This window comes from Vulpes lagopus, chromosome 8 (genome assembly GCF_018345385.1).
Source record: "Vulpes lagopus strain Blue_001 chromosome 8, ASM1834538v1, whole genome shotgun sequence".
Classification (NCBI taxonomy): domain Eukaryota; kingdom Metazoa; phylum Chordata; class Mammalia; order Carnivora; family Canidae; genus Vulpes; species Vulpes lagopus.
In genome coordinates this window covers 43,487,781-43,512,526 of record NC_054831.1, presented here as the reverse complement: position 1 = coordinate 43,512,526, position 24,746 = coordinate 43,487,781, and the positions used below count along the sequence as shown (strand labels likewise).

At 35.8% G+C, this 24,746-nt stretch overlaps 1 protein-coding gene across 3 annotated transcripts in view; it reads right to left on the bottom strand.

Annotated features, from left to right (window-relative positions):
- The window catches only part of BRCA2 (BRCA2 DNA repair associated), a 61,070-nt gene that overhangs the window by 18,785 nt on the left and 17,539 nt on the right, over nucleotides 1-24,746 (bottom strand). For 2 of the 3 annotated variants that reach the window (XM_041766005.1, XM_041766006.1), the window contains 8 exons: nucleotides 19,002-24,020; nucleotides 16,834-16,929; nucleotides 14,856-14,925; nucleotides 8,865-9,298; nucleotides 8,218-8,399; nucleotides 6,701-6,888; nucleotides 1,866-2,036; nucleotides 1,000-1,354 (listed from right to left, as the gene is read on the bottom strand). In XM_041766005.1, the coding sequence (XP_041621939.1) occupies nucleotides 1,000-1,354; nucleotides 1,866-2,036; nucleotides 6,701-6,888; nucleotides 8,218-8,399; nucleotides 8,865-9,298; nucleotides 14,856-14,925; nucleotides 16,834-16,929; nucleotides 19,002-24,020 (6,515 nt within the window). The remainder of the gene's footprint in view (nucleotides 1-999; nucleotides 1,355-1,865; nucleotides 2,037-6,700; nucleotides 6,889-8,217; nucleotides 8,400-8,864; nucleotides 9,299-14,855; nucleotides 14,926-16,833; nucleotides 16,930-19,001; nucleotides 24,021-24,746) is intronic. The other variant, XM_041766007.1, reaches the window with a different exon arrangement.

The window sequence follows — 24,746 nt, the reverse complement described above, 5'->3', positions numbered from 1 at the left end:
AAGAAAATGTAATTAGAAGATTATATGCCGAGTTGTGAAAAATGTTTTTCAATCATTATACTGTGAACAGTGAATACAGACTTCACTCCTCAACTTTCATAGCAGGAAGCTAACAGTTAACAACTAAAACTGAAGGAGAAAAGATGACATAGTGATATAAGCAAAAGAAACTGCCAAAGAGATTAGAAGTGGTTGCCTTTGGGGAGCATGAACAGAGAGGTTAAGCAGGATGGCTACAGTGACTGCTTTTGGGGGGAGGGGCAGAGGCAGGTGTCATAAGCCTATGAGTTTTGAAATTATGCACATGTACTGATTTGATAAAAACAAAACAAAAAATTGAAAGATACTGCAACTTTGATATTCTAAGCAACATAAAAGCCTGTTTCAGCTTGACTAAAAGCAACACAATATGGAGTTAACAACAAAGCATGTCCGCTTTAAAAATATTTTTTTAAATGCCTTCCTGAAGTAGAGTGGTCCAGAATATGACAGAAGTATATTATTTCACCTCATAGGTGATTCTGACTGTGCAATATTACTAATTTCTCATAGAAATATTATAGATTATTCAATATGACAAAGTCCTACTGTATATAGGTTTAAATCCACATAGAAAGGTACATTTTATTATTATCTATTTAAAAATCACTTAAACCTAATTTTCCAATTACACTGGAATAGAGATCTAATTGAGTAATCAGAGTGGAAGCAGAGCAATACTATGGAACAAGATGGCACCAAAAGCTATAGGTACCCAAATCAAAGCCAGTGCAAATTTGCTCCTGGATTATTTTAGCTCAATAAATATCTCTGGGTTTCCCAGCAATGGCACAAAAAAATTTAACAGTCTAAAAAATTTGCCACATAGACTAACAGTATGTTTTTAAGCAATGGAGCATCTTTGATAGGCGTAAGTTTAAAATTTAAAATATAAAACCTCCCTAGAATTTAACTTTATCAGTGATTGATTTTTACCAAGTGTGCATTAATTTAATTTACCTTTAACATAAGAGATTCTGGGGCTTCAAGTGGTGTGCAGGCATCAGGAGAGCCTACCAGTTCTGCTCCATGAATAGTGATCTTCTGACCCACAGTCAATCTCCCGTTCTTTACGAGAGCTAAGAGGGGAGGGTCTAACTGGGCCTTAATAGCATACCACCCATCTGTGAGCTCAACAATGCCCACTTTTTTGGTACCCACACTACTAGTTTTACTACTATAAGTTTCAGATATATCTGCACTTGACGAAATGATTTCAGAAATACAGAGAACAAGTGTTTTTGCAGCTGTGTCATCCCTTTCCATTATCTTCTTTATAGCTGATCTTCTGCTTCTATCAATTTCCACATCATATCTAAAAAGAAAAAGAAAAACGCAAATTCTAGGCATTGTGAGTCTAGAATTTCATTGTAAAAAGGTCACCAAATAATGGAGAATAAAAATTAAATACTTCTAAGTGAAGAACAACTGAGACTAGAGAATTTAAAATTTGGTAGCTAGCAATATAGTAAGTTTTATACTGTTAAAATATGAATTAAATATTAGAACTCCCCAGATACAAAAATGGTTTATTAGCAATCCCTGAAGAATGGATCAAATTAGTAAACCATATTCTTCTCACATGCTGAGAGGTTAAGGGAGGGTGAGGTAAGAGGTGCAGGAATGTGTGAATTCTCTTAAAGAGGCTGGAGGATGACAAAAGAACTACTGTGTACCAGTGAGGGATGCGAGGGCAGTGAGGGATGGCGACTGTCACTGACAACTGGCTTGTGTACCTACCTACTATGATGTAGAAGCCACAGACAGCGCAAAAGTCTAAACCTTATTACAGTATGTGATCATATAATGTAATACATAAAACTTGCCTGTATTTTAGTTGAAGAAGCACTCTTTCTGGACTTAGACACCTATTAGCAAATTCCTTAGGAAAGGCAAATTCCATGGCTGCCAATTTCCATATAATCCATCTATAGTGATTAAATACCCAAACTCTAGAAATACGATTTGGATCCACACCTGGGGTGTCACACAGAGCTCTGAACAAATAAAGGTAGAACGATATAAAAAAAACCACATAAGATGATACTGAATTCAATAACCATGACTATTCTTTGCACAAACACTACACTGTACAAGACCATTCAGTAAGTTTTTATGAGTTAGCATATAAGTAATATAATTTAGAAAACGATTTGATACGCATCAAAATATAGTAACAAAATTAACATATAAGTCAAAACACTGACTTCACCTGGAAAAGGAGATCTTTAATTTGAAATAATCATATATTATTTTTCTTTTTCTTTTTTAAAGATTTTATTTATTTATTCATAAGAGACATAGGGAGAGAAAGAGGCAGAGACACAGGCAGAGGGAGAAGCAGGCTCCATGCAGGGAGCCTGATGTGGAACTCGATCCCAGGTCTCCAGGATCAGGGCCTGGGCTAAAGGCGGCGCTAAACCGCTGATCCACCCCAGCTGCCCTATTTTTCTTTTTAAACATTAAAAAAACAAAAAAACAAAAAAAACAAAGACTTTTATTTATTTATTTGAGAGAGAGAGAGAAAGAGAGGGTACAAGCACAAGTTGGGGGAGGGGCAGAGGGAGAAGGAAAGCAGATTCCTCACTGAGCAGGGTGCCCAATGTGTGGCTCAATCTCAGGATCCTGGGATCATGACCTGAGCCAAAGGCAGATGCTTAACTGACTGAGCGATCCAGGCACCCCTAGATTATTTTTCTTCCTCTCCTCTCCTCTCCTCTCCTCTCCTCTCCTCTCCCCTCCTCCCCCCCCTCCCCTCTCCTCTCCTTTCCTTCTTTCTTTCTTTTCTTCTTCTTCTTCTTCTTTTTTTTTTTTTTTTTAAGATTTTATTTATTTATTAGAGACAGAGAGTGAGATCAGAGACACAGGCAGAGGGAGAAGCAGGCTCCATGCAGGGAGCCCAACGCGGGACTCGATCCTGGGTCTCCAGGATCACGCCCCAGGCTGCAGGCGGCGCTAAACTGCTGTGCCACCAAGGCTGCCCTAGATTATTTTTCTTAAAAGAGATTGTTTTTAAAAATCACCTAAGAACATCTTTCTCTAGTCCTAGTGATTTTTAAAGATCTTCCTCTCTCTGCTCAAATTCCTATCTCTTCTTCCTTTCCCATTCCCACTTTGAGTACTAGGGAAACAAATAATCAAGAAAATTTCCAGAAGCTTCAACCCTCATATCCATCAACCCACCACCAGAATCTGAACCTTTCATCTTTGCCCCCTATTGCCATTTGTATACTAGTTCCCACTCTTTCTTGTCTAGTCAGAAACTTCAATCTAGGAAATGCCTCCTCTCTCTCCCCATTATCAATTTCTTTCTTTTCTACTGAACAATTTCCATCAGTATAAAAAATAGGGTTTTTTTCCTTAAACAAACACAACAAAACTAACACCCTTTATTCCTACTTCCTTCTTCAGATAGTGCCTTTCTCACCCCACCAATTTACTGACTTATTTTCATTAAGACTAATATTGACCTCTACATCACTAAATCCATGGTTAATTCTCAATCTTCCTCTTACTTACCAGCAGCAACTGACACCTGGTCATTCTTTATTCCCTGAGCTCTGTCCTCACTTGGCTTGCAACATACCACATTCTTGGACATTTATTTCTAACTTCCAGGTTGCTCTTTCTTAGTCTCTCTTTCATAACTTTAATTTCCATCTACATGCTGAAAACTATGAAATTGATTTCTTTGGCACATACTTCACATATAAATTCCAGACTTTGAAAAAAATGAAAAAAAAAAATTCCAGACTTGCATATCCAATGGCCTATTCAACATCTCCCCTTGGATGTCTACTAATATCTCAAGCTTCAAATATCCCATGTGGGGGTACCTGGGTGGCTCAGTCAGTTAAGTGTCCAACTCTTGATCTTGGCTCAGGTCTTGATCTCAGGGTTGTGAGTTCAAGCCCTGTGTACTTAAAAAAAAAAAAAAAAAAGACCCAACTGGACACTCCCTTTCTCTTCTATCTTTGATCTTCTCAATTCTCCATACATGGTAAATGTACCCTTCTAGCAACTAATACCACAATCTTTGGAGATATTCTTACTCTACTTTTCTCTTACATTCCTCATCCAATCCTTGAGCAAATCCTGATGGTGCCACCTTCAAATTATACCCAGAATCCAACTGCTTTTCATCAACTCCACTACCTCCTTTGCCCAAGCAGCCACATCTCACAAACTTAACCTCAGCAGTTTCCTAACTGGTCTCTCTGCTTCCATCATTGTTCCTCCAAACAGTTTAATCTCAGCAGCAGCCAGAGTTATTCTTTCAAAAACAAGGCAGATCATGTCATTCCTCTACTTTAAACATTCTTACTCAGGGCAAAAATGGTTAATCAGAGTTAAAGCCAAGCTTCTTATAAAGGTCTGTAAGGTCTCATCTCTCTACTTTCTCTGCTACTACTCTTCTGCTCATTCTGCTCCAGCTACACTCACTTTCTTCCTGTTTCCCAAATAAGCATGCTTCCTGCTTACAGTCAATGATGCTTTCCTTGCATAGTTCTATACTCATTCCCTTGCCCTCCTTCAGGACACTGACCAAATGTCAGGGCTTCAGGGAAGACTCCTGACTACTTAGCCTATTTTAAAATTGCACCTTTCCTCACCCAATTCTCCCTATGCCCTTTCCATATTTATCTTTATAGTATTCATCATCTTCTAATATATTATACAATTTACTTATTTCTTTTAAAAACTTTCCTTCTCCACCTCAGACCCCTCTAAAACCATTAGTTTGACTTATCAGGGCAGAGATTTTGTTTTCTTTTGTTATTCCGAGTACCTAGAAGAGTTATCTGGCACATAGTAGGTCCTCAAAATGGTGAATATTCAAAAAACAACTTAAGCTTCAAAAGTCAATATTATGAACCATGCTCACCTGATAACAGGATAATTACCCTTAACTTCTATACTATGCAAGTATAATATATACTTAATACAACTGTTTAGTGTACTTTTCCAACTAGAATTGATAGCAGATATTTATGGGAGACAAGTACAAGGTGTAAATAACATTCCTGTCTTAAAATATTCCGAAAACATAACAAAAGTCTCGGGACGCGTGGGTGGCTCAGTGGTTGAGCACCTGCCCCTGGCTCAGGGCGTGATCCTGCAATCTCAGGATTGAGTCCCACATCAGGCTCTTTGCCTGGAGCCTGCTTCCCCCTCTGCTTCTGTCTCTGCCTTTCTCTCTCTGTGTCTTTCATTAATAAATAAATAAAATCTTTAAAAAGAGTCTCAAGAAAAGTGTCTTCCCACTTTCTCCAAACTATAAATTTTGGAAAGATATATAGAAATTAAAAAAAATAAGAGCATTAAAAATAGGTTTCTTTTTTTTTTTTTTAATTTTTTATTTATTTATGATAGGCACACAGTGAGAGAGAGAGGCAGAGACACAGGCAGAGGGAGAAGCAGGCTCCATGCACCGGGAGCCCGACGTGGGATTCGATCCCGGGTCTCCAAGATCGCGCCCTGGGCCAAAGGCAGGCGCCAAACCGCTGCGCCACCCAGGGATCCCTAAAAATAGGTTTCTTATGTCTAGCACTTGGCATGGTAATTTCATCTCTGTTAGCAAAAATTTTAAATCATCTTTGTAGGGATTCCTGGGTGGCGCAGCGGTTTGGCACCTGCCTTTGGCCCAGGGCACGATCCTGGAGACCCGGGATCGAATCCCACGTCGGGCTCCCGGTGCATGGAGCCTGCTTCTCCCTCTGCCTGTGTCTCTGCCTCTCTCTCTCTCTCTCTGTGTGACTATCATAAATAAATAAAAAAAAAAATAAAAATAAAAATAAAATAAATCATCTTTGTAAAAGCATTATAACTATAAAAGGTTACTCAGTTTCTAAGTTGTTGATATTTTAGGACAGTAAAATTTATTAAAATTTATTAGTTATTTGGTATTATTATTTGACACTTGAATATTTCTGCTTAGCTTCTAGTATTTGTATTTCATATTTACTGAACTATACAATGAAAGAATATAACTTGTGTGTTTGTGTGTATCTACAGTAGGTCCACTTACACTTTTCTTATCAAACTTTATTTTATAAACACATATGAAAAGTGTCTCAATTTAAGAACATTATGGAAAAACCATAATTCACTTTTTTTTTTTTTTTTAAATGTTAGCTATAATCATGATTATTAATACCTGTGCCTAAATCCATTTTCTCCTGCTTCCCTCTTTCACCTGCTCCTGCCAGATGCCAAGCCCTCAATCTGCTTTCTGGACCCTACTGTCCTTTATTTTCTCTAGGATTGCTCCTTTGTTTTTTTTTTTTTTTTTTTTTTTTTTAATTTTTATTTATCTACGATAGTCACAGAGAGAGAGAGAGAGAGAAGCAGAGACACAGGCAGAGGGAGAAGCAGGCTCCATGCACCGGGAGCCCGACGTGGGACCCGATCCCGAGTCCCCAGGATCGCGCCCTGGGCCAAAGGCAGGCGCCAAACCGCTGCGCCACCCAGGGATCCCTATAATTCACTTTTCAAACGATTACAATAGAATGTCAGGTGAACTTCAATGTGCTTAAAATAATTCACTGTATGAGAATTTGATTTTGAGCCAACTTAATAAGTTTTAGAGAGGTAAGTTAAAAAAAAGACAGAGATTGTAGAATACAGAAAAGTTAACACAATCACTTTTGGCAGAGAGTACCTATAAAATTCTTCTTTTCCAATCTTTCCATCATTGGAGGGTATGAGCCATCCACCATCAGCCAATTGTATTCCTTCTCCAGACCATAGGCCTTCCTTACCAAAATAATCCTGAGCATGAAACTGAAAAGACTCTGCATTTTTGCTGTTTATTTTTACACAATGTTTGGAAACACCATACATATAGAGCTGCACAAAGTAAATGATAGAAAAATTTAATAATAAATGAAAAACAAAAAGCACGTTTCACAGAATAAACATAAGTATAATAAATCAAAATTGAATTTACCAAAATTTTACATTTAAATATTAAAATATTCACCATCAAAATATTTAACTTACTAGAAGCTAAACATTTTAATGTAATATAAATGACTCCTACTACATTCAAGGGTTTGCTGCACCCTTATTATTCCCCTTGTACATATGCCTCCTGCTACAGCTGCCATAGGAAGTCATTCTGGGGACAAAAAAGTAATATTTTATAAAATCTCTTAAGCTAAAAAATTCAGAAGGGGAAAAACAGTAAAAAGCATCAGTATTTTAGGGGATCTGACTTCAGGAAGTCAGATTTGTACACAAGCCTGGCCTACTTCTACCCCAGTATGCCTCACCCCAAAGTATCTTTTCCTTTGTTCAGATGTGATTCTGGACTCATATTTCTTGCTCTGGAACTGTGGCCAGTAGAGGAAAACTTACTAGTTAAGTGCCACTGGGGCAGTTACTTAACCCTCACTGTGCTTCTGTTCTCTCATCTGCAAACAGTGGACAAAATGATGATGCCTTTCCTTTAGATGCTTGTGAAGATTAAGTGAGATCCAACCAGTGCAGGCACAGGGCTTAGTAGAGTGACAAGTGCATAAAAACTACTCAATAAATGTTATCTGTTAATTTTATCAATATTATGTTCACCTCTCCATTGCCTAAAGTTCTAACTAGATAGCAGTCTTAATAAGAATCCTTTTTAAAAAATGTCATTAGGTCTTAATGGATTCAGGACTATAAGTTATTCACACTTTAAATTCAAGTAGACTATTTTCTTTTAGCACCTGAGAGCACTATAGTAATAAAATGAGTATGTTTTGAAGGGGGAAGAGGAATAGCAATTTTGGAGCACATATCACTTTGGTAGGATAAGATAGCAGAGAGGAAGGCTATCACTATGGGTTGATTAGGAAACAAAATGATTTCATTCATCCATTCCCATATTTGTCTATTCTTTCTTTTTTAAGATTTTATTCATTTATTCATGAGAGACAGAGAGAGACACAGACAGAGACAGAGAGAGGCAGAGACACAGGCAGAGAGAGAATCAGGCTCCATGCAAGGAGCCTGATATGGGACTCAATCTCAGGATTCCAGGATTATGCCCTGGGCCAAAGGCAGGCACCAAACCGCTGAGCCACCCAGGGATCCCAGTCTATTCTTTCTTTGAACAAAACATTTTGGAGACACTAGTTAATAAAATGAAATTATACTCGACTATAAAAGTTAGTAGCATTGTGGACAAAAGCGTACCTGTTTATGAGAACATGCAGAGGGGACACGGCCTTCTACTGCTTCTCTCAGAGAGATTCTAGGCAAAGTGGAGGTTTTTGCAAGATACAGACTACCTGGCTGCGGAAAAATATGCTGCCTTTGTTTCTTTTTAATCCGCATATCCTGTATATCTCTGGCATTCTGAAGATTTGTAATTAAATCTATTAAAGAATAAGTTAGCAAAAATTAAACCTCCATGTAACATTTAAAAAGCACAACTTTTGTTTTATAAAGCCATATATATTAATTTGTTCTAATTTTCGGGGATAATTTGCTCTAAATCTTCAGGAAAAAGCATAGTTTCAACTTATATACAATAGATATATTATTTTTATTTCAAATTTGAAAAAAATTAGTAGCTTTTTAAATATATATTCCAGTAATAACAGTCTTAGATTGTTTGTCTAATTCCTTTTTTTTTTTAAATAAGAAAGTCCACAAGTAGTTACCTTCGAAAAACATTAGAATACTTTAAATCTAATCTTTGGACTTAGGAAAGTCCATTAAAAAAGGTTCTGAAATTATTAATCATCATAAAAGGGGTCAAATCCTCAAAGCATTATTTAAATACGAGAAACATCTAACTGGAGGGCAAAAATGTGTCAACACAAATTTTTACACAATACCTAAAGGTTCTTTTTCATACTTTGTGAATATTATAGTTGCTGCTTGATTGGAGTTATTTTTCTTAAGCTGATGGATTCCACTGTCATTAATATTTTTTTCACTATCACCAGAGCCAAGTTCATCTATGTCTTTGGAGTTTTGTTTGCTTTCTTCCAATTTAGTATTCTTGCTAATGCACTGCTCATCTCTGTGAAAATGTGATTTAGTTTTAAAAGGTGGGACAAAGACTTTCACTGGTTTGCCTGGAGCAATCAAGTGTCTCCTTTTTTCATTTCCTGTGGCAGGAACCATACAAAATGGTTGCCGTGAAACTGATAAATTACTTGAAGATTTTTCTGAAGCCAGGTGTTCATAAAAATGAGATTTAGGCAAAAATTCTTGACCAGGTGCAGTGAAATTTGGATTCTGTATTTCTTGCCGTTCCTCAGTTGTGCTACAATGAGGAGACAAGATTTAAGTTTGGTTATTTACCAATAAATGTACACATATGTAAATGTTTTGGAATATATATATATATATATATATATATATATATATATATAGTAAATCTCAGCTGCCATATGGCAATCCTACTCTGGCAACTGTTTTGCATTTCACTATGTTTGCCATCCAAAACAATACCACACTTTTCAAGTCTGTAACTATTTCTCACACACTGACTTCCAGCCTTTACCACTTACTTCATGTAACAGAAAAGTCTGTCAAACCTGGATCCTCTGTTTGTCTCTTCTAGTTCTATCTATCACAGTACTCCCTAACCAGAGAAATATCTGTCGTCTTCTCAGGCTAACACCCTCACCTGTATTCTTGACCCCACATAATAACTGGCTCCTCAGGAGTCCCACTCTCTGAATTATTATTCCACGTCCCTCCTTTCTCTTTCTACCACCTATTTATACCTTTTTTAGTGCTCCTTTCATTAAGCCAGAAAGCCATGCCCATCCGTGAAACACTTTTTTCTTAGCCTTATCTCTTCTTCAAGCCAATACTCATTATGATCTATCCTTCATGGCCAATCTTCCCAAACAGGTAATCTAAACTAGCTATTTTCACTTCCTCAGTTTCTGCTTATTGAACTCTCATTTCTACCACGGTTCTACAGAAATTGTTCTCAACAAAGTTGCTAATGACCTCCCAAATGCCTACACACACAGCTTCATGTGTAAACTCATTCCACCTGACCTCTGGCAGTTGACTTCTTTCTTTAAAATTCTCACCATTAATACCTACACCATTACTGTCCCTCTGTTTCTTTTTTGCTGGTTTTTCCTCGTTCTGACTCTTAAAAAAAATTCCCATCTCTAAACTTGGACTTCTTCCTTAGATGTTTTTCCTGGGTGACATGAGTCACTTCCATTGCTTAAATTATCATCTATCTAACAATAAAAATATTAATCTGTATCTTCATGCCTGACTTTCCCCTAGGTTATTTTTACACTTAGAAGTTCATATAGTACCATATACCTCTACCTTGACGATTCACATTCATCTCAAAGTCAACATGTCTAAAATTTATCACCTTTCCTAACATACATGTTCTTCCTTATATCTGATATTTTGTTGAAAACCCCATACTTTCTTTTACCCAAACCTGAACCCCTGGAATTTGAAATTGCTCTAGAACGGATTTATTCAGTCATCTGGCCATCAAATATTTTTATTTTTTATATTTTTTTAAAGTGGGCTCCATACTCCACTGCATGTAGAGCCACTGACTGTGGAGCCCAACATGGGGCTTGAACTCATGACCGTGAGTTTAAGACCTGAGCTGAGATCAAGAGTTAGATGCTTAACCAACTGAGCCACCCAGGAGCCCCTAGGCATCAAATAGTTAATGAGTTCCTACTATGCGTGCTAGACACTGTTTTGGCTGGAGGATATAATGGGAACAAAATGAAAACACAGAGATTATATTCTAGTGGAAGGAAACAAATATGTCAATTGGTATGAAATGCTATAGAGTAAGTTAAAAGCATGGTAAGGGGGACAGGGAGTATCCAACAGAATTAAATAAATAATATTTTATACAAGTTGGTGAGGAAGACATTATTGATAAGGTGACATTTGCACAGAGCCCTAAAGGAAGGAGATAAAGCCATGCAAGTATTTGGGATAAGAGTGCTGCAGGTAGAATGAACATCATGTGGTGGGCTAGGTAGTAGTAGGCTAGGCAGAAGTATAGTAGAACAGAGTGAGCAGGGAAAGTCAGCAGGTAAGACTGGCAAGATAGCAAAAAGACCAGGTCATGGAGAACCTGTACACTCTGGGAAGCACACCCCGATTGTACTCTGAGATGAGAGTCATGGATTAGTTTTTGAGGATAGAAATGACACATTCTATCTTATGGTATGAGTGTATTTTGAAAGCAGAGTTGATAGACTTTTACAGGAAAACAGATTAGGGGAAGGTTATCAGCTTTAAAGCTGTTAAGTTTGAGATGTCTATTAGTCACCCAAATAAAAACCTCAGGTAGATAATTTTATGAATGCATATGTTGTTCAGGGAAGGAATTCAGGCTAATGATATTAATTTTGGAGCCTTCAGTAAGCAGATGGTATATAAAGTCACAAAAGTGGATGAGATATTTACTAAGGAGGAAGGTCAGGGAAAGAAGCCATCTGGAGCTGAACATTTAGTGGTTAGGGGAAGAGCCAGCAAGAGAAAGAATAGCCAGTGGGAAGGAGAAGAGTCAGGTCCCAGAAGCCAGAGTAAAGAAAGTGTTAAAAAGGCAGGAGTGATTAACTATGTGAATGCTAACAATGTTAACAATGTTAACAATGAGGATGGAGAGCTGACAGGATTCAGCAATATGGGGGTAACTAGTAATCTTGACAAGGGGTAGTGTGCAGTGATCAAAGGGTGAGGTGAGTTCAGGAGAGAAGGGGAAGAGATGAAGTAGAGAATATGAATGGAGATCATTCTGAGGAGTTGTACCTTAAGTGGATAAGGAAATGGATTGGTGAGATTAGAGGAATTAAGAAAGATATTTCTTGTTTAGATGGAGACCTAGAGTATACCTGACTAATGGGACTGATCCAGTAAAGAAGAAGATAGTAGCAAGGCAGGAGACAGGAGTAATCATTGGACTGATTTCCCTGAAGAGATGATCGAAAGGAGATCTAGTACATAAGAATGAATAAACCTTCTGCCCCAAAACTTACTTTCATTGATCTTGTACTACCTTGTTCTGAAATATTAAGAATCCTGTGAAAAGAGTTTACTTTGTAGGTTATGACCAAGATGTCTACTGAATGTAAATGGAGATACTCTACCACTCCCAATTAATCACTATCTAGCCAAATCTTCTCGAATCATCTTTCACTCATATTATACTCTGCCATAGCACCTGTGTTAAATTGAAACCTTTACTTCCTTACTAATCTCCTTGCAACAGTTTGACTTTGGTCTATTTCTAAAACACAAATCTTGTTATGCTGCTCCTCTTAGAAACTTCCACAGTCACCATCCAAGTTTCAACTTATCAGAAATGACACAGGAAGCTTCCTACTAAAAGGTCTAACATCCCTATTTCTTTTTTGTTTCCTCCCAGTCCCCATGGCACCCTGGCCTGCTGACTCCTGTGAGAAAAGCTACATAGCTTCTTACTCTTCCCAGAGTATGGAGTGCCCTTGCCCAAGCATTCCTTACATTCAGTATGAAGAGCTGTTGTTAAGTTTCTGCTGCATAATTAGCTGCCATTTTTCTATGCTGTCGCATCACTTTGTTATACCTAGTTTAATACTTTTATTACAGTAATTCTTTTTATGCCTGGTTCCAAGACTAACAATCTAAGGTAGACTTATTTATATCTACCTGCACAATATAAATTAGATACTTAGGAATTTATGCATGCTTATTAAATGCACAAACTTATTTTCTCATATGTATAAATTAAGGCAATATGCAGATAAATAAGCATTTACCTTATATATAAGATTACAACCTGTTTCTTAAAATGTTAACAAACAAAATCACTGGGTTTCTAAGTTCAAAACATCTACATTAGTAGCTTGCTGGAAAATACATAGGATAGGATTCTGCGCTAGAAATCATTTTCTCTCAGAATTTTAAAGGCGCTGCTCTGTAGTATACATTATAGAATCCATAATCTAGCTTCCATTGTAAATGGTGAGAGAATTTATACCATTATGACTCTTGCCTTTGTTTGAAACAAAAAATTTAATTTTTTTGCTCCCTGGAAAATTTAAGATTTCCCTTTGCCCTTAGCATTCTAAAATTTCCCAAGGATGCATCTTAAGATGAGTCATTTTTATTCATATGCTCACTCAGAAAACCCTTTTATTTTTTTATTTTTTTTTTTTAAATTTTTTTTTTTTATTTATTTATGATAGTCACAGAGAGAGAGAGAGAGGCAGAGACACAGGCGGAGGGAGAAGCAGGCTCCATGCACCGGGAGCCTGATGTGGGATTCGATCCCGGGTCTCCAGGATCGCGCCCTGGGCCAAAGGCAAGCGCCAAACCGCTGCGCCACCCAGGGATCCCAGAAAACCCTTTTAATCAAAAAAAAACTTGTCTTCCAGTACTGATAAAGTATCTTAAATTATTTCTTTGAAAATTTCTCATTTCTCTTTTGTTCCTTCTTTCTCACACTCCAAATTTTCAGATGTTAGGCCCATAGGACTGACTTTTCTAATTATCTTTTCTTCTTTCATCTTTTCTTTTTGTTCTATATTTTTGTAGGTTTCATAAGTTTTATCTTCTATTACTTCTATGGAGTTAATCTGTGTCATCACAGTTTTTTAATTTATAAGAACTCTTTTTATAGTAACTTGTTCTTATTTTAAGGATGCAATATGTTCTCTATCCTGAGAATACTAGTAAGTTTTTTTGAAATTTCATTCACTTCCTTGCATGGTCTATTTCCTCTAACTTCCTTTGTTTGTTTTTGTACTATGGGTATTATCTTTCACAGAGGCTTTCTTCCATTAACTAGTGATCCTTGATTCTCTGTTCCTATTTAAGAGTGAAGTGTGCACTGGTGAGGCTTGTCAATTGTTGGCATCATTGCCTGGTGCTCCGGCTATGAGGTTTCATTCAAGTACCTGTGACTGTCAGTATTTGCAGTCTTTTCTATTGAGCTAGTCATGTTCCCCAGGAAAAAAAAATCTTCCAGTCTTCTGCCTAGAGGTCTGGCTGCCAGTATTTGGGAGCCAAATGTGGGAAGGAGGCTGGTGAGTCTCATTACTTGATAGACAGATTTTTTTACTTAATCTCTGTTTTCAGTATCTCCCCTCAACTCTGCCTGTGTCTCCACCTTCCCAATTCAGAATCCCTCCATTTCACCTTTTCTAGACAATAACCTTCTGGTCTTCTGGCACAAAAAGGATAAGCTGGCTGTCTGCAGTGGGGGAAGGGATATAAATGTTTCCTAAATAGATTTTCAACTAATATTTCTATTTTCTACCTCACCTTCAGAAGAACATGCTGCTGCCAATTTGCCTGTCTTGGATTCTTTAGGGCAAATTGGGTACAATGTCTCTTCTATGAGGTTTTAGTTTTCTATGGACTTTCTAAGTCTTTCATGCTTTTTGGCTTTCACAATTGTTATTTTTTTCTCTGATCATTATCTTTGTGGATTTAGAAGTTAAATTGTCTTAGTAATTTGAATAGGGTTTTGAGAGGGGGGAGAAATAAAAGAATATTTTTAATATATGCCATATTTTTGATATATTTGAAATTGGTTTTCAGTAATTTCCTTATTCTTTCTTAAGCTCTCTTATCCATAAAATTAGAATAAAATCTTTGTCTGCTATCCACAGATATTATGAAACTGAAAAATGAGGTAATAATATGAACAGCACTATAAATAAAGTACTACCAAAGTACATTTAATCTTGCAGGCTTTCTAAAACAGAAGTGTTAACTTCTATACTGCATATTAGTGCCACTATTTTTTAAAAAACTGTACCTTCCCTACACTATATTAGTAGAATTAAACAGCAACAACAACAAAACTAAGTATGTCTTACCGAAAGGGTCCACAGGAAATTGGCTCTAAAGAAATATGATGCATAAACAAGCTTCTGTCTTTTAGGATGCCTAGAAAAATAGTTTATATTATCTATTAATGACAATCTAATGGGTGATTTTATTCTTTATGCCTGTTTATTACACATTATTATAAACATTTACATAAAAACTTTGTTATTATAGACTTGAAATTTTGACTCCTAAATTGATGACTATATTCTAAATAACTCAGTGTAAACATATAAAGGAAATCAGTATAAATTTAATCAGCTGATGTTAATTAGAACTCAAATGTGCTACCTGCCATGCAAATATAAAATTTAAAATTTAATCTTATGAAGGTTTACAAGCCAAACTTTAGCTTTATTCTCAGTATGCAACTTTTACTTCTTTTTTTTTTTTAAAGATTCATTTGTTTAAGAGAGAAAGCAAGTGAGAAAGAGTGCGAGCACAAGTGGGGGGAGGGGCAGAGGAAAGGGAGAGAGAGAACCTCAAGCAGACTGCACTGAGCACAGAGCCTGTTGTGGGACTTAACCTCATGATCCATGAAATCATTACCTGAGCAGAAATCATGGGTTTCTGATTTCTGAGCCACCCAGGTGGCTTCTTAAACCTTCAACTAGTTCATTAGTATGGGATTGGTTGAATAAACTAGAATACATTGATGCAGCCACATGATCAAGTACTATGCAACTATGAAAAAGGATGAGAAATCTCTATATAGTTATTAAAGGTTTAATTGTGGGATTTATCCCATGTGTTTCTGAACTAAGCCTCTGTAGTCTAACACATTTATCCCTCACTATCTGAATTTTTCCTTTCCAAATCCAGGAACCAAGTATATAGCAAGTAATAGTTACATGTTTTATTTATTTTTAAGTATTCCATGGTAATGAGATAGGAAACCACGGAGCATTTTAAGCAATCAAGAGGCATCATCTGACCAGGATGATTCTAGCTGCTGTGTTGAGGCAGCCTGGAGGAGGGGCAGAGGCAGAAACAGAGAGATGAGTTAAAGCAATGACCATGACTTGGATCAAGATGGTAGGGGCAAAGGTGAGAAGAAATGATCAGATTGTTATATTTCAAAGGTAGAACCTAGAGGACTGCTGATGGGCTTTGTGTGGAGTATGAAGAAACAAAAGAGTAAATGAGGACATCAAGGTTTTGATGTATCAATTGGCAGAGTGGCAGCAAGAAAGGAAAGAACAGAAAGAGCGGGTTTGGGAGAGGAATGGAATCAAGAGTTCAGCACTGGTTGTGGTTACTTGGAAATGCCCATTAGCAATGTAAGTAGAAAAGTATCAAGAGCAAATGAATAAATAAGTCTGGAGTTCCAGGACAGGTTAAACTTGCATACATAATTTTGGTAGTCACCGAAGTTTAGGCAGAGAAGAGCCCTAAGGACAGAGCTCTGGGGCACTCCTGTGTTTAGAGAAGGGAATGAATAAGGAAAAGCCAGCAAAGGCAACAGAGAAGTGGCTATGCAGGAGGAGAACCAAGAGGATGTGGTGGTCTCAGGAGAGTGACCAACTATCTAATGTGGCTGAAGGATAGAGCAAAATGACACAGAAATGACTGTTGGATTTACGAACATGGAGATCACCATGTAACTTAGGAAAGAGTGATTTTTGGTGGAATGGTGAATGAAGGTTAGTCAAAACTGTGACTGGATTCCAGAACCTAAGCTTTAATTTATTATACTAAGATCTTACTAAATTTTTATAGTTTTTATTTTAAAAAGTCATTATTTTATAATCATTTCATGCTTCCCAATTACAAAGAACCTCCACATCATACTAGGTGTTAAGAAGGAAGAGCTTGCATAACAAAGCAAGATGTATCTTTAGCAAACCACACTATAAAGTTTTGTCCAAGTATCTACATACCCGAAAAAGCTTAGAAAAAGAACTTAAAAAATACTGTATCTAGTACCTACAGAGAGGGGAAAAGATATGAATACAAAGCACATTTTACCGTCTGGAGTGCTTTTTGAAGCTTTTAAAGATGTTTCTTGATTTTTTATTATCCTGTCGAATTCATTTAACAAGTTTCTTTTAATTGGGGGTTCTCCTAAAAAGAAATTTTCATACATTTTTTAAAGCAAATAACATCAATTTTGTTTTTCAAGAGGCTTTATAGCCCATATTTTTAAAACTAAAGAATTGACTCTTAAAATTAGGCAAAAAAATACATAATAATTATAATTTAAAAAGCAACCATCCTATTTTGAAAGATGATTCATTTCTCAATATCAATTTTTTTTTAACCATTTAAAATACCACTATCTAATAGGGGCTAGGAATAAAAACATGCTACCAGTTACCAAAGATATACTACTTTTTAATAAAATAAACTGGTACTGAATGTGACTGTAGGTTTACCGTAAATAAGGACAAACAAAATTCCTTCAAGTAAAACTCTTTCTGCATTGAACTTGAGAAGGAATTTATTATGGAGGTCCTTGAATTAGAGTAAGTAGAAGAAAAGACTTTTTAAAATTACCAAAATTACTTTAAAACATTAGAAGTTATACTTATTTAAAAATTCTACAAACGCTAAGAGTAAAATTAAACCATAATTCAAGTTATGCATGTTCAACTCATACTGAGATAATATGTGATAATAGGTACTTTGCTTTTTGATGCTTTATTAAATGGAATGAATTTGTAGAATAAGTAAAAATGACCATGTAAGGCTTTATCAAGTGTTAGATTATGAAGTGATTTCATTGTTTAACAAGGACCTGTACTATTCAAGTAACCAGAAGTTGATTAAGCTATATACTTATATATAATAGAGGTGAGAGAAATTAAAGTGATGCCGTTGAGAACATTTATTAGAAGTCTGAGTTGTTTTTCTTTTTCTCCTAAGCAGGCCAACCCACTTGGGAATACACATGAACAAAATGGGTTCCTATAAATAAAGCCATTATTTTCCATAAAAGAATTGTGAATCTCTTAAAGCATCTGCACTTGAGAATTTTCACAAGAGCACAGCAATAGTTTAAGTATCATAAATTTACTACTATTCCCATAACATAAACTTAGTATGGAATGTGACCTGGATAACACTTAAGCAGATCTGTATCCATCAGGGTCACTGAAGGTACCAAATGGAAGAGTGAACTGATTGGCTTCAGTGTCTTCTCTGTAATAAGAGACTGGACAAGACCTGTGATAACTCAATTCTATCGGTCTATAGTTTTTTAAAAATAGCTAGTTATTTAACATCATCCACTTTTTTCTTTTTCTTTTTTTCATCATCCACTTAAAAGCAAGAGTTAGTTATGGCATATAATTTAATTGTGTTTGATCAACAGATTCAATTATTTAAGATTACTCCCAGAGATACTAACAGAAAAAAAAAATCACACCATTTAACCTAATAGAACTAAGTTGTTACATAAACATTTAAAAGAGAAGTTAGAATATAGTCCAAGTGGCATTAAAACCAGAACACTATCTGCTAAAAATAACTGATTTTTAGAATACTTCAGAGATGAAAAAAAGGAGGCAAATCAGCACCTATAACTGAAACTATTTTTTAAGTTCTTTTTTTTTTTTTTAAGAGAATCTTTTTTTTTTTTAATTTTTATTTATTTATGATAGTCACACAGAGAGAGAGAGAGGCAGAAACATAGGCAGAGGCAGAAGCAGACTCCATGCATCGGGAGTCTGACGTGGGATTCGATCCCGGGTCTCCAGGACCACGCCCTGGGCCAAAGGCAGGCGCCAAACCGCTGCGCCACCCAGGGATCCCCTATTTTTTAAGTTCTTAAGAGCCAGAGTTGGAACCTTTGTGTGTTCTCTCTATATACATATTCATGTTTATTTGAAAACAGTTACTAAGTTATATTATGCAGACTGTTATAAGGATAGAGATACCATGTTTTCTAGGGAAACTTTTAACAGTAATTTCTCAATTATAACTACATTAATAATCTCTAAAAATACATTTAAAAACCTCAAAACATGCTTCTTGGTATAGATTCAGAGATATCGAGTGAAATCACATTCCCCTAAACTATACATAAAAGTCTATTAAAATATAGCTTATAATACCTGAATTGCTTTAAGCTAGCATTCCAACATTTTTAAAGACTTAAGTGACTGGCAACCTGAAAGGAAAAAACAGACACTTACCAACTGAGACAAGTGCATCTCCTCTTCTTTTTCCAATTCTTGAATTTAACAAAGCCATTTCCTTAGTGTTTTGGCATGTAAAAACAAAGTGTTTGGCATGACTTAGCAGTTCGGAATCTGTCAGCTCACCATCTTCCATAAAAGCTTTGGCAATCTCTACGGTTTCTGTTTCAAAATAGTTTTCTGGATCCTTGGAGTAAGTAGAACAAAATTCTATATTTGTTTTCACAGGAAGATTAGGAAAAGTTTCAGCTTTCCCAATCTCTGTTTTTATATTTTTAGGTAAAGCTTGTTCTTTTCCCAAAGGATGAATGTTCTCAACAAGTGATACTTTGCTTCCAACTAGCAACTGTGGTTTGTCTTGCTTCAATTGAGAGAGACATGGAGAAACTTTAATAGAGTGATGATTTTCTGAAGAACCACTCTGATTGTTACAGTTACTTGATAATCTAAATTCTTTATTGCAGGCTTTATCCAATTTGGAGTTTCTAGAGTGTTCTGGGGTTCTCTTACCAATACAAGAGGGAGGAGGCATTTTTGATATATCTTGTCTACAAGTAGATGAATGCTGAAGACAACCTTCAGTTCTGATCAGATTGAATTCTTCTAACATTCCCTTAACTTTGCATAAGGCACTTTCAGAAACTGGAACTTGTTTCCCACTTGCGGTCCTAAATCCAGAGAAAGCAGATGATAGTAAATTTTGGGAGGTATATATCACAGTATTTTCTTCATTTGTGAACTTTTCTGAATGTTCTTCATTATCTTTAAATGATACTTCAGGAAAGAGTTGCTTGGCACTATCTTCTAGCTTAGAAAACACCTCTCTTGCCTTTTGTATTGCAGCATCTGATACTTGTACAGATTTTCCACTTGCTGTGCTAAAAATCCCACACGCATTTGTATAAGAGACTGACTTGGGAAGCTTCCCCCTAGGAAGTTCACATCTATCAGAAGCTTTTGAATTAATCTGACAAGGTGGTGTTTCAGAAACTTTCTCCAATCCAGACATACTTTGGTTAAGTTGTGAAGTTTGTTCACTTTGAATGTCAGCAAAAACCTTATGTGAAGGTGAACATTCTGTAGCACCCAGAGAGTTAGGAAAAATATCCTCTGAATCATCCAGTGCTTTAGGATAATCTGCCACAATTTCTGCATGGCAAGTGTCTGATTTACTCTTGGGGTTTTGTTTAGTTACCATGCTGCAGTTGTCTGTAAACCCCTCTGTCACTTTTGTCTGGTGTGCAACAAAGACTCTTTTACTATTTACTGTACTGTATGCAGGTACAGCATTATTTGAATCAGAATTCAATTTTTGAATTGAATTAAAATTATTTGAGTCAGATATGGCCACTTTAATGGCTGCATTTTTATTTTTGCATGAAGAGTTAGTCGCAAGTTTCTCAACACAAATATCTTCATTTACACTTTGTAGGTCTGTGTCTGCTTCTCTTCCAGGGGACATTATTTCAGAAAAACCAATGTTTTTTCTCTCTCTAATATTCTTTATTACTGGTTCAATACCAGAATTATCAATTTTACTTCTTGAAAGATATTCTGATTTATTATACACTTCACTAGAATGACAAAAGCCAGAATGGTATGAATAGCTGTTAGACATGGTACTATTACTTAAATAAGTTGAGCCTTGTTTTTCAGAGAGATGATTTTTGTCATTTTCAGTTATGGCACTATTTGAACTATTTCCACATGAAGGATTTTCTACATAATCATCAGGATATTCTTTTAAGCAGTTAACCTTGGCAGCATTTATTCTTTCTGATTGATCATCCCATTCTCCTTCTCTAAGCCATTTTTTTGCTTCCAATAGTGAAGCCTCACTCACAGAAATTTTTCTTCCGTGTCCTGTGTAAAATGTTAAAGGTGAGTTTTCAATGGCTGAATAAGTGGATTGATTTGTATACATTGTAGGCTTTTTTGCTGTTTCTTTTTCTGTATTTTCATGTACTTCAACTTTCAGAGAGGCATGATCTGATATTTTAAGATTTTCAGTTTGTTTGTATAAATTCTCACTTAAGAGCCTGGGTCTTAAGGCTGCAATCTCATTAGAAACAAGTTTTTTCCTCTCTAGAGAACTGTGAGTTTCTTCATACTCTGGGGTAGTTGTTATTTCAGTTGTCCCACAAGCTAATTCACGCCCATCTTTACATTCTTCTCTGTCCTTGGACATCTTTGCCCCTCGATGGCTAAAATTAGTGATTTCACTATTATCTTGCTCTTTTTCTTCAAAAAGATTTTTTACTTTGTCCAAAGATTCCTTTGTAATTTCTATTTTTTTCCCACTAGCTGTATGAAAACCCAACACAGCAGATTCTTTGATCTTTTTTATTTTACTTTCTGGTCTTTGCTGGAGGATCAGTAATATATTTTCAGTACCGATTAGGTCACTTTCTTTCCTTATTTTGTCTTTTCTTTCAGTATTTTCTATTACCTCATGATTTGAGATGTCTGTTTTCTTGCTATCTATGCCAGGAAGTAATTCAGAACTCAAGGAATCTGAAAAGTTATTTAATTCTTCTTCTGTCCATTTTTGATTAAGGAGACTTATAGCTTTATTTAATGACTCTTCAGAGACCCTTATATTTTTTCCGCTTGCAGTCTGAAAGGATAAATAAGAAGTGTCAAAATCTTTTATGTTTTGCCCCATATTAGCTGTTAACTGCTGTTTATTTGACATAGTAACATGAAATGTTTCTTCAGCTTTCATAACTTCCAAACAGGTTAAATCTGACAAACCTTCTTTAATTTGAGTGTTCCCCTCCTTCATAAACTGGCTAGATAATTTCAGATCTATGTTGTGCTGATCAATACAGGGCAAGCCATTTTCTTCTTCATGAATATAAACTATATAATTTTTACTTGAATCACTGCCATCAGATTCTGAGTTACAAGTATTTCTACTGGCATCAGTACATTGGTTACCTTCATTTTCTGTATTTCTCCTGTAACTTTCAGTATATTCTTCAACAAAAATGTCAGTAGTCATTTCAATATTATTTTGTAGTATTAGCCGGCATTTATTATTTTTCTCATTTAAATTTTTATCATTACAATCTTCTATCTGAATCATTGAGACAGAATCATTATATTTGCTTGAGGAGAAACTTCTATCTACTTCTGCAGAAGTTTCCTCATTGATATTTTCAAGGTCACTGAACAGTTTCTTAGCTTTTTGCAATGCTTCACTACCAACATTCAGTTTTGTGCCACGAGCAGAATAAAAGCCTCTAAACTCCACTTCATTTTTATCTGTTGAATAGACAGAAGCACTTCTGTTACAGCTGGTTCTTGACAAGCAAGCAAACTTCTGCTTACCTCCAATTATACCTTCAGATTTCTTGCTATCTACCTGACTGATAGATGGAGCATTAATTGTGAGATGAAGATCATCATCTTTCCATTCCTTAGAAGTGCTATTCAAGATAGTCAGCTGGTTTTCAGGCATTTCAGATGGATTTTTCTGTATTATGTGGCTTGGTTTTCTAAACTGTGTAAATTCAAACTGGCTTCCTGATTCTTCCAAAATAGTAGAAAGTTCTGTAATTTCTGCCTTTTGACTAGGTGTTAAATTATGATTTGAATCAAAATCTTGCTTTAAAGATAAAGTTGGAGGAGCTGTGTGACCACTTTCACTATCAGAAACATATGTGCTATTCTGCACAAACCCAGATATGATATTAATTGACTGTGGATCAAGTGCATGAGATTTGCTTGGTTTCTTTTGACTTTCTAATGATGAAGTATTTACAATTTCAAGACATGCTAAGTTAGTAGGATAGTGTTCCTCAATATCTTTGAAAAGCATTTTACTTTTCCTAATGTTGTTTTCAGAGAGTTTTATCTCTTTATTAGAAGCTGTTTTGAAGCCATTTTCAAAACTGTGATTTGAAATTGGATCAGACAGTCTTGCCCAATTATCCATATAATCACTGTTTCCATTTGATTTCCTAACTATATCTGAGGTAATGTCTGATTTTGAATCTTGATCTAGAGTCATTTTTAGTTGTTGCTTTATGGTACTTCTGTTCCTTTCTGTAAGATCATCTATGCTTGATGAATCACAATCTTTCATAATCGACACTTTGGCTGCTTGTTTGTCATCCAGGTCTGTACATACTACCATGGTAGAGTTCTTAGGAACAGAATCTTTTACACAACAGAGGTTTGAATCATGAAGTTCCTTAGTATTTCCTAAAAAAGGAGTATTACTTTCATTAGTTATCTTTAAGACAAAATTATTTTCATCATCTGGGAAAAGTTCTTCAGAGTTTGGATTAACAGTTATTTTTGAAATTAAAGTAGTTTCTTTTTGGTCTTTTTGGATTGTGGTGAGATTTGCATTTTGGTTGAATTGTGCCTTTACTGAAGATGATGCTACTGTTATATGTTTTTCAGTTGACAACAGTTTAGCATTTTTAGAATTTGCATTTAAAACATGTATGTCTTGATTCTTTTCCATGGGAATATTTTTGGTTAATTCAAAACCAGCTTCAAGATTCTTACATTTTAGTTTCTCTGATATTTTATATGATTCTTTTCCTTTAGACATCACAACTAGGCTTGATGGAGAATCCCTAGAGCTAGGAGTTAACAGACTGGTATTATCACAGTCAAATGAAAAGCTTTCTGGAGACTGAGAGTGAATATTATCACTACCTTCCACTTCTGAATGTGGCACAGGAGGGTGACTTACTGTAGGCAAGACTTTTTCTTTTATATCTGAAACTCTTTGTTTTTTTGCATCATCTTCCCAGTGTTTTTCCTGCAGGGATGACAGACAATCAGTTTCTGTGGTTATAAATGACTCAAGTTTTTTCTTACTAATTTTTGCTTCTTTATAATCAGGATCCTGAGATATTATTTTATTATTAGGAGAACTGGTTCCATTACTGGAAACTTTTCTCAGAATTGTCCCAAAAGAGCTGGTTAAAGACAAAGCTGGTTTTTCTGAATCATTCTGTAAACAGTTTTTTTTGATGGAAGAAGAATGCAATAAACCTAAGCATGAAGACACAAAGTGACAAAATTAAAGTGCCATCAATCACATTCACTAAGTATTTTTCACTAAGTAAAAAAAAAAAAAAAAAGTAGTATCTGAAGCAAGAATTACATGAAAAGTAAGAAATGAATGAGGTCAGGCTTAAAACAGAAAAAATTCTAAATATTCTCTATTTCAAGTTATTAGATTTTCCAACTAAAGAATAAACAGGACCTAGTATTTTTTTTTCTAACATGTATCAATTTAATCAAAATTTGTATGTAGTTCAAGAAAGCACTAGCTACCATAAGTAAAATTCAAAGTAGTTTTACTGGAAAAAATTCACTGCTACTATTGGTATAATAGGAGATAAAAAAGGCAAATGAATTAGAAAAGTAATCACTTCCTTTAGTTAATTCAGTTTTTGATACTGAAAAAATCAACTTTTATTTATTTTCTAAAGATTTTATGTATTTATTTGAGAGAGAACAAGAGCACATTATCAGTAGAGTGTTGAGGCAGAGGGAGAGCGAGAATCAGATTCCCCACTGAATGAGGAGCCTGATGTAGAGCTCGATCCCAGGGCTCTGAGATCATTACCTGAGCGAGTTAGATGCTTAACCAACTGAGCTACCCAGGTGCCCCCCCGCCCCCGCATCAGCTTTTAAAAACAGGTTCTACAGATGAAAGGCCTCAAAGATGACCTAATCACAATTATAAAGGCAAATGAATTAAACTGCTCTGAG